The 17,076-nt window shown below is 39.3% G+C and overlaps 1 protein-coding gene across 2 annotated transcripts; it reads right to left on the bottom strand.

Annotated features, from left to right (window-relative positions):
* Positions 1 to 959: 959 nt before the first annotated feature.
* Positions 960 to 16,869, bottom strand: scn2b (sodium channel, voltage-gated, type II, beta; the record flags this gene model as incomplete). Of its 2 annotated transcripts, XM_080888999.1 has the most annotated exons (6): positions 16,615 to 16,869; positions 7,153 to 7,313; positions 6,849 to 7,065; positions 5,223 to 5,415; positions 4,307 to 4,363; positions 960 to 4,062 (listed from the first exon to the last, which is right to left on the bottom strand). In XM_080888999.1, exons 1-5 carry the CDS (start codon positions 16,688 to 16,690, stop codon positions 4,354 to 4,356), a joined length of 657 nt encoding a protein of 218 aa, XP_080745125.1. In that variant the 5' UTR covers positions 16,691 to 16,869. The 2 variants fall into 2 exon arrangements, with proteins under 2 accessions (XP_080745125.1, XP_080745126.1); XM_080889000.1 differs by lacking the exons at positions 960 to 4,062; positions 4,307 to 4,363 and having other exon boundaries at positions 5,219 to 5,415.
* Positions 16,870 to 17,076: the final 207 nt, after the last annotated feature.

The raw sequence follows: 17,076 nt of genomic DNA, 5'->3' as shown, positions 1-17,076 counted from the left end.
CTCCCTCGGCTTTTATTACCACTAATCATTTATTTAAGCTCAGTTTTAAAACCTTAGGATGTAACTACAGCCCAGCCCATGCAGCAGTATATGAATGACTAACCTCGTATTGTGGATGGATTATCTCAGTTGTTCTCCTGGCTGAAATTTGGCCCTTTTACAGCATCCTGCCATGCGATTACATTTGTTCCTGACCACCGAGAACACTCACGTTAACTTTTATCGAGTGGAAAAAAAGTTAGCTTGTTTATATTATGCTAACATAGCTGTGTCGCTAGCGGTCACGTAGCACATCATTAGCTATAGCTAGCCCAACTTCAGTAACCCTACAAACGTCACTGCTGTTTAGTTTTCTGTCTTCATTTATACTGGAAGTGATAACAGAGCTGTACGTTTTAATTTGTTTCCTAAACCCCGCAGTCAGGACATGCTATATTTTATTTAGATAGAAGCTAGCGAGCTAACTCCCTGCTAACTTCTAACTCCGTTAAATGTCATAAATTCCGTTTTCATGGATGCCTGGATGTTAAACTCAATTGTTACACCTGGTAGAGCAGAACGCTGATCATTTTATTAAAGATGAAAGACTTTAGACAGTTTTTCAACTCTCAGTAATGCCATAGTGATCGTTTGATATATGGACCTGCAGCGGAATTTAGACCCAGACATGGCTAGTGACGTCAGACTGAACAATCGGCTTGACTGGTAATAATGTGACAGTGCATTTCATGTTATGGACTAACAGGAAAGTAACATATCAATCAGTGTAACAAATAATTTTCTCTGGTGTGTAAATAAGTAAGACAATGAAATATGAAATGAAGAAAAAAAAACCCCAAAAGGTACCAAGTGATGTGTAACATATTGCATTTTTGCAATGATCAGAACAAACATGTATATCTAATGGATGGATGGTTAAAAAAGGACAAAAACCTGATATTTTCATATATATTTATTTGAAATACATTGCCACTTGTTTAGAGGCAGCGCAGTGCAAGCATAACTTGATGTCCACTAACATGTAAAGTGATATAACAGAAACTATTCAGGGCAAATTCATAGCTTGAGGTGGAAAACAGCAGTGCACAATATCTAGCACATTATATATTTTTTTAACTGTAAACTGTTTTGAATAATAAGTATACTACACCACAATATATACTATATTGCTGATAAAACCTGTCTGGTGATAACTGCAGTAAATTTGCCCTAAATGTTAATCTGCCATCATCTTATGGGTCAACAAACCCTGTAACTTAAACATGCATGATTACACACAGACAGCAGTGTACCAGGAAATGTGTGTGTGAATGGGTGGATGACTGGATATGTAAAGCGCTTTGGGGTCCTTAGGGACTAGTAAAGCGCTATATAAATACAGGCCATTTACCATGTGAAAAAGCTAATGAAAAAACTCAAAATTTTGTAATCACTTTATTATTCTTTAGCACATGATTGTACGAAGTGACAATTCTAGCTTTTATTGACCAGCACAGAGCAATACAAGGTTGTGAACATATTACAGTGACTAGATGTGCCATTAATATTTGATGAAATTATGCAGTGCATCATCCATAATAATGGACAACAAATGATAAAATCATAGATCTTAACAGACCTAAATATAGACCTGTACACAACTTTTTAAAAAAAATTTTTTTTAACAGAGCCAAAACCCAGGTCAGGCCAAGCCACCAGATTTGGAACCCTCCCGTTTAACAGTTACTGAGACATCACCTTGTGACACTGCTGTCTCATTATCGTAGTAAACTGAAGTTGAATCATCATGGGACATTCTGACAATAACAAAGTGTACATGCTGGACTGATATTAAAGAGTGATCAAGTATTTTACTAGGAGAATATATATTTTAAAAACATTCAAGATTCTCTAGTCAACTTAATAGTGAAATACACAATCACACATTCCCTATAACAGTTTTAATATCATTACAATATCTGCACTATATATGTTTTTTTCCCCATTTCCATTATATTCACATGATCTCCACTACATTAACATTAGAATATGTATCACTGTTTTGAGGTGCAAACAGTTTTGCACACCGTTGTTGAGGTAAAGTCATTACTTTGGAGACTTAGCTAGAATAGAATATGTAAAGCTTTACAACTATTTAATAGACATTTTTTCTTAAGCTTTTATATACACTCTAAAAAGTGTATAAATTGGGAAGCAGTGATTCAGTTTTTCCATTTTTATGTTTCTATAAAACAGGATTTCTGTCAGTTAGGAATGTAAACATTCAAATATTTGCTTTCAGCTGTGACTTATACCAGCTCGTGATATAGGAGATGGAGATTAGTACAATATATTGCTGTTGTCTGTGTGTAGGTCACTGTTGTGACAACCTTTAATAGATTCTATCAATAAAAGTTGGCACATAAATTATAAGACTCAATATTCTTCAATGTTGTGGCCGTCATTTTAAACTTTCTTTCGTATGTTTTTGTTCTTTGACAAAGTGTTAGTTGTGTTTATATTGTGTGGATTTCTGAGAATCCTGAGTGGAATATGCAAATGACTGTATAATGCAGTGCAGTCACAGATATCATCAAGACTAAAACGTTTTAATTGTATGTAAAACAGAGAATGAATGAAATCTGTGCTTATCACTGCAACTTCTCTATTCAGGCACTCCAAGTCATTCCTATACAGTATCAGGCTTAATGGAAAGGTTCCTGTTATGGGGGTGGACGGTATGACATACAGTAGAATTATTTTAAAAAGAAATAGAAAAAAAGAATAAAGAATGCTATTTTGTTTGCATTAGTATAGAATCTAAACTACATAACATATTCTGAAAAGCAATTCATGTAATCAGGTTATTCATTTAAGTTATTCAATTTATTAATAACAAACTGCTAAGACATAGGACAGAGGCAGCTCAAAAATGTGTAGATACTAAAAAACATTTTGTTATTTTGAAATATTTGCAATAATGAAATGGTTTGAAGTATTTGCAGTATTCTAGTGTAAAGACAAATATTAATGGGGCACTTGTTTTTCTGGTTTCTGAGAGAAGTTGATTGAATAAAAAATCTGTAGAGTGCACAGACCAACTGCTTTGTCAAAATTCACCAGATATTAGGAATGTTTGAGAATGCTTTCTGACTCAGACACAAGTAGATTTCGAGCTCCGTGTAAACATAATTTGGCTTACTCACTGAAAACTGGTCATATTTATATAATAGCAAAATCCAGCTGTGCATCTAATGTATGTTAAGACATGGTGTCCATACAGGCAGTTAAAAGACTTTAAGGCAATGTTTAAAAATACCCCACTAGATTCACAGTATGTATGTTAAAAAACAACAAAAAAACCCCATTCAAAACAAAACCCCAACATTGGACGTGTTAGACATTGGAGTTATCAGCAATTTACTGCCACAACAGATATACATGCTGCATATGATAGTTGAAATAGCTTCAGCTTTCATTATGTATGAAGCGTTATCTCCACAACCGCTGTTATATTTATCAATAGCTCATTGCAGGCAGTTAAAGGTTTTTCTCCCAAAGCATGGGATTGAATATAAAACATTACAGCTATACAAACAGTAACAGCAAAAATATTACACTGTCATTCAGTTTTTTAGTTAAAGTTCTATATTCAAAATATACCCTCATATAATTTTTTAAGTCATACCGCCCAGCCCCATAGCCCACCATATATTATGCTATGAAAATGGCATTCTGTGTCATAAGAAAAACCTCTAATGTTATTAACAGTGAGTTAAAGCTATGAATAAAACAATATGCATTTACTGGGTAAGTTACCAGATATTTTCGAGGAAATAGACACATTTGATTCAGACATACAAAAATATCCTCAACACACACACACACACACACACACACACACACACACACACACACACACACACACACACACACACACACACACACACACACACACACACACACACACACAAAGAAACAGATATATGTGCATTAGACATCCGCGCACACACAAACATGCAAACGGGATGGAAGCATAAAGAGGTGTGATTACTATAGATCCTCAAGAAGGGATGGATATGTCTGAAAGACAAGAGAAAGTAACATTTTTTACTTAAATGCAATAGGTATAGTGTCTTCTGTTCATTACAAGTCCCTTTAAATTTCTTGCTAATGACATTCTTAAGTAGCAAGTAAGATGGAAAGCTAATATTACTAAGGTTTAAGTTAACTGTATTTCCTTTTTTTTCTTCAGGTCAAGTTACACTCCATAGCAGACAATGGGCTTCCAGTGGATAAATAACTGTTTAGCTGAGGAGATATTTACCAGGGTTTTGGGAGCTCCACAGGCTTCTGGTTTAACCACATGATCCATTATGGTTGCCTGTAGCAAAAAGAGATGCAACATTATGACAGCAGGTTGGCTTTGAAGTAGAATGACACATAGATAAATAGCTACGTACTTTATTCACAACCAAGGGGAAATTCAAACATCCAGCATCTCAATTTAAAAGCACACATCCATACATTTATAACCATAAATAAATACATAAATAAAATATTTAACTCATTTCAAAAATGGGGATAAAAGAGGGTGTTAAAAAGACTTAGGAGCCGTCTGCCCAGCCAGTGTGGAGAGGGTGTCTGCTGTTGTCCATTATAGCTTTCAATGTTTTCAATGATGATAAAGTGAATAAGTCAAAGACATAGTTCTGTCAGGGCTATTTTATTTCTTTTGTGCCAGCAAAACTCTTTCCATTCCTGGCCATTGTTAACAATTAAACCTGCACTATAACCAACACCTGGCACAAACTCACTGGTGTTTTTGGGTCAAAACAGCTTCTGTACTATTTATATTATAATAAAGTTAAACTTGGATATTGCATAGTTCACTACTCCAGCACTTCTTTCTTTCTTTTTTCTTTTAAATAAAAGCACTTGCTACATTTCTGCCCAAGAAGAGCCAAGCATGGGGCGTTTTGTTTTTTTCCTTTATAAGTTGAACTTAACTGGGAAAAAATGGCAGTAACAATAATAATAACAACAGAAAAAAAGTACCAGACATTTTTCCTAAGTGTGCTATGTGATATTTGCCATGGCAGAATACTCTTTTTATACGTAGCCTATGTTGTAGGAAAACAGCTGCTGTAAGAGAAGTGGCATCCAACTTCTTTACTTTTCTGTGTTTGTGCTGCTCGTAGTTTTCAAGTGATGGTTAATGCTTTTATGCCAAGATCTCTTACTTGGTTCCTTCTTCCGCAACACCTTCAGCCTCCAGTTTCCCCTCCTCCTCCATTTTCTCCTCTGAAATGAGTTCCTGTTTCCTGTGTCGACGGAGACATTTCACAACTACCATGGAAAGGATCAGCAGTGCTAATGCTCCTCCCACAGAAGCCCCAATGGCAACCGCAATGGTTGAATCCCTTGGAGGTGGGACTGAGGAAAGGAGAGGAAAGGAGAGGAAAGGGTTAAGCATTTTGTAGACAAGTGAAGTGCTGACTAAAAGCTCTGTAGGGTTGATTAAACAGAGTGGAAAGTAAGAAAGTGCTGCTGAGTTGGTCCATGTGAGTGCATATGTGTGTGTGAGAGATGCTGATGGACTAAGTTCAACCTCTTGTTGGTCATTAATAAGTAAAAAAGCTGAATCATCATCATCAGGAGATCGTCATGCTCGAGAAACAAACATATACAAATTTTGGCGATAACGATAACAAAATAACGCTGAAAACCAATAAAAACCCTGAAAACTATACATTTAACACCTGAGCCTCAACTCTCGCGGCCCGGTACCAAACGACTCACGGACCGGTACCGGTCCGAGGCCCGGGGGTTGGGGACCGCTGGTGTATTATACGTGGGTTAACGAGAAGCGATTAACACCTCACGACCAGCTCCCGATCATCAATCGCTTGGTCGTGAGGATTTCAAACAAGTTTGACTGAGGGTGTCACCGCAGCTTGTCACACTGCGTACGCGCAAACACAAATGTCAGCGAAAAAGACAGCGTAGCACGGCAGTGCAGCGTGTGATCTGGACACAAGCGATGGAGGCACAACTTGTAGAACTATTTCAAGCTCACCCGAGCCTTTTCGATGTGGCCTCACAAAATTATCATGACCACAACAACCGTGAAAATAGTTGGATCTACACTGCTACTCAATCACAGCTGCCTGATCAATGTTTTTCATTAGCAATTTAGCAAAGTTGATGGTGGTGGTGTGCGTGTCTGTGTGAGTGAAAGACAGAGAGAGAGAGCGAGCGACAGAATTTCTGTTATAACCTTCATTTTATGGAGGCACAGTGTGAGCACTCAGGTCGCATCAGAGCATCGGGCGGTATAGTGTGAGACCCAGCATCGTGACCTACGAACTTCTAACCCCTGCGAGTCAATAGTACAGTTTGAGCAGGAGCTGAATCGCGCGACTGAAAAAATCGCAGTGTCTGCCCAGCATAAGAGAGGAGCAAAGCTGCAGATCATCCTACACAGGATAATCAAAGCAGTCAAAGCAGTGCAAACAGCCCCAGTATGATCAATGTTATGATAAAGTTAAACTCGCATGTGGTATAGTTCACTATCTGCTACTACTAGTAGTGAGATACTATTTTTTGTCTTACTGACAAGTGGAATTTTTTAGGAATCTGGTGTAGTTGAATATTTGTTTTATTTTCCAAACTGACAACATTTTGTGCTGTGGTTATTGTAACTTGTTGTTCTGAGATGATTTCATATTGCATGACGTTAAATGGCACCAAATGATGCTTAGTGAAATGGGAATGTAATTCTGACGCACATGCATTTGTTTCACAAGTTGATCAGTGGGATAAGGTTACCCACTTTGTGTGTGCAGAAGTTAAAATAAGAATCTTACGTTCTGTGACAACATTAAGCTGTATGATACCATGTCCCTGGATGCGGTCTGGGGGGTTTCTCACATAGCAGTTGTAAATACCCTCATCCTCCAGTTGAACATTTGATAGAGTGATTGACAGGTCATTCTTATCCAGGTTCCCAGCAAACGTGACCCTTTCTCCGAACCGTTCTGATCGAAGAGGCACCATTCCCCTTTTCTTATAATATGTCATAAACTATGAAAAGAGAGCAAGCTTTTGTAACAGGCTCAGAGATTTAAAATGTAAGTACTTTGCTAAAAATTAATGAAGTATCCATTTTACCAGTTCCTGTGTATCGTTGAGTGTTTCTTGGTAGGTCCAATTCATGGCAAACTTGGTAACATCCATCTTATAGCAGGAAGTGAAGACACAAGAGATTTTTACCGTTGTTCCATTTAGTGCATTAATGCTACTGGCCACAATTACGTCCATGCTTGCACAACCTGTGAATACAAATAAACAGCATTAGTGATGATAGTACTAAGATTAATACATTACATTTAAACCATTAAGGAGGCCCCAGGGCAGACCCAGGACACGCTGGAGAGATTACATCTCTCACTTGGCCTGGAAATGTCTCGGTGCTCCCAGGCCAAGCGAGAGACATCATCTCTCGCTTGGTCTGGGAATTTGAGGTGTGGGTTTCTCTGCTTAGGCTGCTGCCCCCGCGACCTGGCCCCAGATAAGCGGAAGAAAATGGATGGATGGACATTTAAACCAATTTATATCCATTTAAAGTTTGAAAAAAATACAAAAATTTATGAGAATGATCAACATAATTTAACATAAAATGTCTATCAACTGGTTTAGCGTTATTAAAAGCTGAGAACTATGTTTGTATATGTACAGGGTTGGCCATTTATATGGATACTGTCACAGGCTGGGTCTCCGACCCAGCACTCTGAGTTTTCTTTGTATTTTTTGATATGTTATTAGTTTGTGTTATTTCCTATTTTGCCTTTAGTTTAGGCAGTTATTGGTTATTGTTCCTGGGTTTTCTATGTTTTGGGGTTTGGTATTTATTCATCACGTGTTGGGTCTGTTGAGTTGTGTTGTCATGTTTAGTTGTTAGTATTTCCTGTTTTATTTTGACAATGTCATGTGTTCTTTGTTCATTGTATTTAGCTTTCTCTCCTGGTCCTGTCATTAGGTTTATGTCTGTCAGCTGTTCCCCCATGTGTCCCCACTTCCCCTGATCACCTCATGTCTGTATTTAAGCCTTTTGTTTTCTTCATGCCATTGTCGGTTCGTCTGTTTATCTCACCAGGGTCACAGTTTTAGTCATGGTCTTAGCCTGTTTACCTCACCTCAGTCATAGTTCTAGTTTTCATCTGTTATGTATTATTAGTCTTAGTCATGGTCTTTGTTTATTATTTTTCCACCACAGTCATAGTTTAGGTTTTGGTCTCAGTACCATTTAGTATTTTGTTTCTTAGTGTTTTGCCTGTTTGTTTTTGGTCTCTTGGTTCATTTCCCTGCCGTCATTGCATTAAAGGTTCACCTTTCTGTTAATCATTACAATTCCTCGTCATCATCTGCTTTTGGGTCCTGTTTCCACACACATCGGCGCACCCCGCCGTGACAGATACACCGTAATAACATGGGAAGGGTTGGTGATATCAAAGTCCTGTTTGTGGCACAGTAGTATATGTCAGGGGGCAAACTCCTCAAGATGGGTGGTGACCATGGTGGCCATTTAGAAGTCGGCCATCTTGGATACAACTTTTGTTTTTTCAATAGGAAGAGGGCCATGTGACACATCAAACTTATTGGTAATGTCCAAGCACGGGGCGATCCGTGGTAACTTGTTAACGGAGATTTGCCGCGTTATGGCGTTAATGTCATTTTAATGAGATTAACGCTGACAGCACTAGTGGGAACAAAATGAATATGACTGAACATTTACGCCAACATCATCCTAGTGCAAAGACAAGTGGAAGCAGACAAAAACAACAAGCACACATGCTACAAACTTTACGCGAGTCATTTAGACAGCCGTTAACACATGATTCTCCTTATGGAGACCTGATATGTTTAATATGCTGCTGAGAATATAGCCCAGAAGAAGCGTATAGTATAGCTTTTATTTTCTCTGTAATAAACTCTCTTTTCCAAAGATGAGTGATTTCTCGATCAGAGATGTATATGCATACATATATATATACATATATATATATATATATATATATATATTAGGGGTGCAACGATACACAAAATTCACGGTTCGGTTCGGTTCGATACTTTGGTGTCACGGTTCGATATTTTTTCGATACAAAAAAAATGTTCATGCCTTTTTAATTTGTCATTTATTAAAATTATAAATATATATTTTAACTCAAAAGTACAGTTTTTAAATTTAACCCTAACCCTTGTGCGTGTTTTTTATTTTGACAGCGAATACGCACCTGCGGACCACTTATGTGCAGCCCTGGTTATTTAGCTCATCATATTGCAGCCACAGAAATTATTTTGTCCATGAAACCATAAAGCTGCACTTTCTTTTTGCCTTATAGTCTGATTTGTCATAACTTCTCCGTTTTGTGGTAAGCTTTTCTTTGGCTGTCACTTCTTCACCCTGACCTGTCTTATTTGGCTCAGCAGAACTGAAATGCTTTTACACACTCACTCACATAAGCTCAGCGATTCTCTGCGCGATCAACCTCTCACATGTTTAAGCTTGCTGCGGGAGATTTCACTTGTCATGTTTGCATAGTAAGCTAACGATTAATAAGACGATGTCAGAGGAATTGGTGCACAAATTATCATCACTCACAGATCAGTGCTGTCGCTCTCTATACACAGTTCGCACGATTGCAAAGTGAAAGCAAAAAAACAAGCGCAAATTCAAACGCGACTTCAATATGTCACATATTGACAGTGGCTCACCGATGCCAATGACATAATTACCCAGCTACATTTCTGAAAGAATGCAAAAGCATTGACATATATTTTTCCTACAATAGCCCGACGGGCAGGGAAGAAATAGATTTTGGTAGCTCGACTGAAAAAATCGCTAGCTCCGGGACGTCGGGCTAGCGATATTGCGAGCCCTGTATCTGATTGAGGAATCACTCATCTTTGGAAAAGAGAGTTTATTACAGAGAAATGGCTCTTTCCAAAATAAAAGCTATACTAGCCGCTTCTTCTGGGCTATATTCTCAGCAGCATAAGGAGAATCATGTGCTAACAGCTGTCTAAATGACTCGGCTAAAGTTAGTAGCATGCTTGCTTTTTTTTGTCTGCTTCCACTTGTCTTTGCACTAGGATGATGTCGGCGTAAATGTGCAGTCATATTCATTGTGTTCCCACTAGTGCTTTCAGGTTAATCTCGTTGAAATGACCTTAACGCCACAACACGGCAAATCTCCGTTAACGAGCTACCGCCGATCGCTCCGTGCATGGGGCTAGACGGCCAACACGTTAACGAGCTAACTGCGCTAACACACTAGTTCACACCAATGTAATTGAGCATTGCATGGCACATTCAACATACTGTTTTACTTTAGTCCATGACTCGCTTACCTTCAGGATCATACGTCACATGAAAACCAAAATAATTCCAAACGCCAGATCTGAATGAGGTTCAACTTGCCTGTTGCAAGGAGAGCTTAACTTCTGTCTCGCTAGCTTGCCCTGCGCTCTTCCTTCTGACTATGCTGTCTGTGTTGAGCGCTCAGTGGATCTGCGCTGGACAGTGCAGCCTAGGCGGAGTAGTCGAACGCAGATTCACTGAGCGCTCAACACAGACAGCATCGTCAGAAGGAAAATTGATAAAATAAATTACAAATGTTGTATTGTTCGATACATATGCGTACCGAACCGAAAGCACTGTATCGAACGGTTCAATATCGATACGAATATCGTTGCACCCCTAATATATATATATATGCCATTTAAGCAACTATTCTGATATTCTCAAATGAAAGCCAAATGCTTTTAAATGTACATAATATAAAATGAAATGAAACAGAAGTATCGTTTAGGTTCCTCAAGTTTCCTCCTCCCCTCTAACATCCTGTCTCAGCATGGGCTCACACTCCCCAGACAGAATCTGTGCCTCTCTCTCAGTAAGTATGTGTGTGTTTGTGCGTGCGTGTGTGATGGGACTCTGCACCATTCTCTCCTCTGCAGTCGAGTGTTTCTGGCTCCCTTCCCACTGCTGCTGCACCACTCCACCGGCCTGCCTCTCTGCACCACACGCGCGCACACACACACACACACACACACACACACACACAATTTTCTATGTGCACAGTCCACCATAGTCAGGTGTGCTGTGAAGCAGCACTGCACCTGCTTTAACCCCTATCTCCCTAATAAACACACACATGCATGCATACACATCCTCCAAGAAAGTGTTAGCAGTGAGCCCACCCCACTAGCAGTGCTGTTTCAATGTCATCCCTTCGTAGTGACCTATCTTTACACTGCTAACAGCAATGCACTCAAACAGCCTTTGCTGTCCTTGCCGCACATACACACGCATACAAGGACTACCGTCATACATGTGTCTTTGGTAGTGGAAGCTGTAAACATTCAGATATAAAACAAGGGAAACTGTTTGACATAGGCTCCTGCTGACTCAGCAGTCCTGTGGAGAGTCGGAAAAAAAGAGGCAGATGCAGAGACTTGCTAACAGATGAAATACTGCAGTGAAGAACCCTCATGTGACTCCTCCCTCTCACTGCCCCTCCCAATTTCCCTCTCCCCCATCTTTGTCCACCTCTCTTCCCTCCTTCCTTGTACCGCTTTCCAACCCCTAACACAGCCCCCCACCCCCTTTTTTCTCTTTTTGTCTCAATTGCTTCTTTGTAATGCAAGGTCAGTGCAGAAGAAAGTAAAGTGAGGTAGATCTCTTACCTCCTCCGTATTGTTCCCTCTCCATACCTTTATTTCTTTAGGTTTGAATTGTGCAAATGAAATCAATTTCACAATAAATGTGTAAGTTGGTAAAAAAGTATCCATTTTCATTTAATAGAACAAAAATATTATGAAGGGGTAAAGCCAGCAGTCTAATCCAACACTAAAATGATTCGCAGACAACATAGTGTTCCAAATAACTACAGCCCTTTGGTTATCCAGTAAATATAAAATCCAGTAAAGGTTTGTAAAAACATATATATCTAGATAGTATGCATATAGCATGATTTTCTTTTAGAACTACTCTGGACTAATCTCCTCTGCTTCCAAGTCTCAATCCAATTAGGCCTCTGCAGGATAGCATGGACAAAACTTTCAGATAAAGAATCCGCTGAAGAGCAACTTTACAGAATACACAATATCTGAAAGTCTCTTGTACACATAGCAGCAAAACAGCTTTGAGTGCACAAATGCTTCAGTTAGGTATTGAGAGGTTGTTCCAAATAAAATGACATCCCCCCAGCTTATTTTAATTTAATTGATTTAAAAAAGACCAAATAGTGCAGTTCCTAAAAGTACTAGGGTATTAGCCTACTGAGGAGTGGCTTAATATGAACTTCATGTTTGACTCTGACCTCTGACTTCCTCATCCCTCAGAGCCTGACATCCATGTTTACCACAAAGTGCCCATAACCCACTCTAATTGGGTTTTACATTTTACCTACACTGTCTGTCTAAAGACCTCTGTTGTTCTCACAAAATCTAATATTTTAACACCAAATCTGCCTTCAGCATTCAGTCAGACAGTGTCTGCTGGTTCAGAAGTGCTTATTGGTTTCTCTAAGCCATGGGCACTATATTATGTGCACAGGAGATTTGTGAGATTAAGTTGGGACAAGACAGTATTTGTTATTCACTTAGCTTCCACTTGGACAATGATCGTGTCACCGCATGTACTGTTTTTGCGTGTGAAAAATGTTCCAACAAACAAATGATTTTTCGGTGTTTTGGGAGACTTGGTGCAAGCTTGATTGCATGCGGGAAAGGGAGAGAGTAAACACTGGGAACTGTATATATTGCTCCAGCAGCAGAGATCAGTTTTGTTGTCAAGAGTTACACTTGTTTTTAAACAAACCAGACACATTTCTGTGGATAATATTTCAGCACCGGCATGCTGCTTTTAAATTTCTGACTCACTTGAACTGTCTCTAGTGCCCTCTGCCTTGGAGACAGCCTTACTACATTCTGCATACTGCAGCAGCCAGAAGCAACCCCCCGCCCAATCAGATTTTCTCTGATTACGGCACAACTCATTTAAAGATAACACAAAAAGACAATGGAGACTACTTGGGTGATATGTTACACAAATGTTAGTTTTGCGCATGGGAGACAAATAACCACAGATGTAGCCAGGCCTTTATTGATCTTCTTTCATTTTAGTGTTTTAGCCTTAGACTTCTCCTTTAGACTGAAAACAAGACACGAAAATGGAGCAAGTTTAAGGAGGAAGCTTTAAAAAGTACGCCATGTTCTCTGACTTCCTTCACCCTTTATGCATTATTGACAACCAAGTGTACTTATAGTAGAGTCTGGATGTTTTATGGTACACTTTACAGATATTAAAACGCTCAGCAGCCTCACAATCTTTCAGCAAAACCACAAAAGTTTGCACATGTTCACTCAAGTTTTTATGTGGAAGATTTTTTATAACAAACTAAGTATCACTTATTGGTATTGGTACTACAAAGTAGGGCTGCACGATTTTGCATAAAATGAGAATCACGATTTTTTGGCTTAGAATTGAGATCACGATTCTCTCACGATTTTCTTTTCCAGTATAAATATTTATTGCGCTTATTAACTGCACATCAACTTCGTAACAGTTGAGACTGAACATAAAAACAATAAATAAACATAAAAACAACAAATGTCTCACGTTTTGTTGTTGCCACAAAATGTTGTACTGCTTGAAATTCCGTCTCCACCGTTGCTCGGCGCTGCGTGTATAGAGCAGGTAGTGCAACAATAGAAAAATAGTTGCGGACGGCACTGTGTAGCGTTTGTCTAGGGTGTTGATCATTTTCCTAAATCCCTCGTTTTGCACAGTGTTGATGGGAGCCATATCTTTGGTCAGGTGATAAGTAATAGCCCCCGTAATTTCTTTGTGCCTGCGGGAGTTCGACGTGTATAGGGAAGCGCTGTATAAGGTTCCCGTTATTGATGTTTGGGTGGTTGACCGGGACGGATTTTCTCCTGTCACTTTCTCGTCATCCCTGACGTGCTCTCCGTTGTTTTTCCCTGCTAATTTTAGGATCACACGGCACAGCTTCTGTATCACGTGGTATAAGGCTCCGCCCTTGTCATTTGTTGAGCAGGAACAGTGAGCGCTTGTTTTCATGCAGAGTACGTCCCGGATCAAAATGCGGTACAATCGTCGTCGTCTTTTTTTTTTTTTTTTTAATCGTTGTCATTTGGAAATGAGATCGCACATAAGTATGAATCGAGATCGCGATTTTCTAACGATTAATCGTGCAGCCCTACTACAAAGTACCAATTATTACTGGTTATTAACCAACCAAGCAAGGTATTAGCAACCTTTGTAATAGATCATGTCCACCAGGACAATGACTTTGAAATTGTTCATTACTACCTCTAAATAACAGCTGTACTATTCCAAAATATACTAAGGTAAAAATAATTTGTTTAACAGTTCCAGTTTGCTCGTGTGCTAGGAATCATAACTGTGTCCCCAGTTTTTTCTTGCCAAAGTATACACCATACATAAAGACACTTGGACACCCTTCCTCTGCAAAACAGCAAAGTGGAGCTGCGCATGGCTTTCCAAAGTACTTGTCAAATATCTTCCAACAGTCCAACTTTCTGCTACAGTTACCAAACTCCCATCTGCCACAGAACTTCTTCATTTTTCTTCTTCTTGACTACTATTACATTTGACTCAGATATCATGACTGGTGGTAAGCTACATACACACTGGAAGCAAATCACAGGAATATCATCTCTGAGACTACACAAAGCGTGAAGTGACTACTGCCCATTTCCCATCATTCCCATAACTGCGGATGATAGGAAATGGGCAGGATGCGAAATAAACTTTTCTCAACTGAAGACTGAAGTGACTACCAATGAGAGTGAAAAGCACTGTGGTGTTAAGCTGCCCAGTTTGGAACTAAGCCACAGTGCCTATGACAATAATGATGTTAACATCTCACATAATACAGTCGTGTTTCAAACATTTGTCATTTATATAAACAAATTAAATTTCCACCACTCTGAATTACTGTAAGGATTCAGCTGTGATAACCTGAAACTTCTGTACTTAAGCTTGCCATGTTTTAAGGCAGTGCACTGTTATTACATGCCTCCTCGTGTCATTGTGCTGCTGCCCTCTAGTGCCTCTCTGTGAGAACTGAAATGGTGTAGGTGATGAGTAAAGTGACACTGATGGACAGAAGGAATTGTGTTAGAAAGAAAAACTGCAGAAATAAAGTCTGTAGGATGCTACACTCACATGTTTACAGAATTATTTGTCTAGACAACTAAAATTCACAATCCATAACAACATGTAACACAAAATATGTATATGTTTATGGGAACAGGGTTTTAATCACCTACTGTGTCTGAAATGTGGATCAGCATTGCTAAATGACACTGCAGCTAGCTGCTTAGTTCAGATTTTTAATAATGTGAGGTTAGGTTATTTTTGATATATTAAGAGGTATCTCAAACTGATGAGCCTATGTAAGATGCATTTGTCCCAACACAAATGCGCACTCACACACAAAGAGGGTGTGTGAGTGTTTCAGCGTTTCTTTCCTTTAGTACTGGATTTACGTTGCCAAAAAACAAACAAACACTAACACACAAAGAGGGTGTGTCAGGCAACAGGTTTGCTGGCAAAAGTTAACTTTTGTGCATCTATTTTCAGCTATAAAAAAGGGTGAAACAACAAAGGGTGCTTTCATTGAAAACTATGCTGCTATGAGTTTACCTATATTTCTAAAATGGTTAATATAACTTACACTATTGAAATATGATCCTTCATGACATCTCCTTCCTGTGCTGTCCGTAAGACCGACCTTCCTAACACAGTGCTGGGATTTTGGATTTCACATTTGAGACTAACATAAGTAGCAGTGGGGGAATATTGGGGCTTCTATTATGGTATAATAAAGAGAGCACCGTTCCGATCTCTGGTAAAGATGTGCTTAAAATTTGGGCCTCTTTACTTATTAATACATTGTTGATGGTAAGGATCTTGTAGGGTGTGCTCACAACGTTACCGTGAATTATCATGTCTATCTGTTGTTGAACAGCCAGGAGTGTCTCCTGGTAATATTACCACAGCGTTAACACGCCATTAAAGGCCTATTTCTATCCATCACTCACTGCACTCACAACATTGAGCCATACTTGAGCGACCTGCTGGGTACTACTATTACTTGCGCAAACAAAGCCAATATTTATTTTTGTGTGCTGCATCATAATCCTCTTTAAGGGCTGTGATGTATTGGGTCAGTATTTTAGCTGTCAACAAAGGCTAAATTAAGATACAGAGGGGCAAACGGGTCGTTTCCCAGTCAGCACAACGGATCAAAAAAGCAGCGCTTTGCTTAAACTGGTCGCATAAAACCACAGTATTATGTTTTTTTGTCATGGCCTTGTCAAACTAGTAAATTCAGGGATGTCAGTCCCGCGACATTATCTCATATTATAGGAATGCCCCCCTCCACCCCTCCCATCTACCCCCTCTGTTGCCATACAACCCACACGCGCAAATACGAGTGATAAGGAAATATAATGTCATCGCACCTTTGATCGTGTACCTATGTATCAGAGCATCGGTTCGGGTGTTTTGTTTCTTACCGGAGAGCGAGAGCATTAGCAGCAGCGCGCTCACCAGCTGAACGCCAGACCTTCTCTCCTGCGCGGAGTAAGACATTTTCTGTCCTTCTTGTTAAAAAAATGAAGCCTATATCTTTATAAAAAATATAGTAAAATATAAAAGCACAAAGCCTGCTCGTGTTTGCCTTAAAATGCTAAAAAGAGTGTTTCTTTTAGAGGCAGGAAATGGCTGGCAGTGTCTGTAGCCTTATGACGGTTGATTTCGTGGTTGTCGAGTTCTTGGGGGGTAACGCTATAGGAGGGAGGGCAGGAAGGAAAGCGTGAAAAAGGGAGGATATCTCCATACAGATGCGACCTCAACAGACCATTTGTCAGAAATGGTAAATATAGCCTAAAACAAGGCAGTAAGCTCAAGGATAAATAGATGGACGACGATTCTTCTTCTTCTTACTGGATACATGTACTGACTTTGGTGGGGAAAAT

Source organism: Rhamphochromis sp. 'chilingali' (assembly GCF_963969265.1).
Source record: "Rhamphochromis sp. 'chilingali' genome assembly, chromosome: 8".
Lineage (NCBI taxonomy): Eukaryota > Metazoa > Chordata > Actinopteri > Cichliformes > Cichlidae > Rhamphochromis > Rhamphochromis sp. 'chilingali'.
The sequence above is the reverse complement of the archived record's forward strand: the minus strand, read 5'-3'. Positions and strand labels throughout refer to the sequence as shown.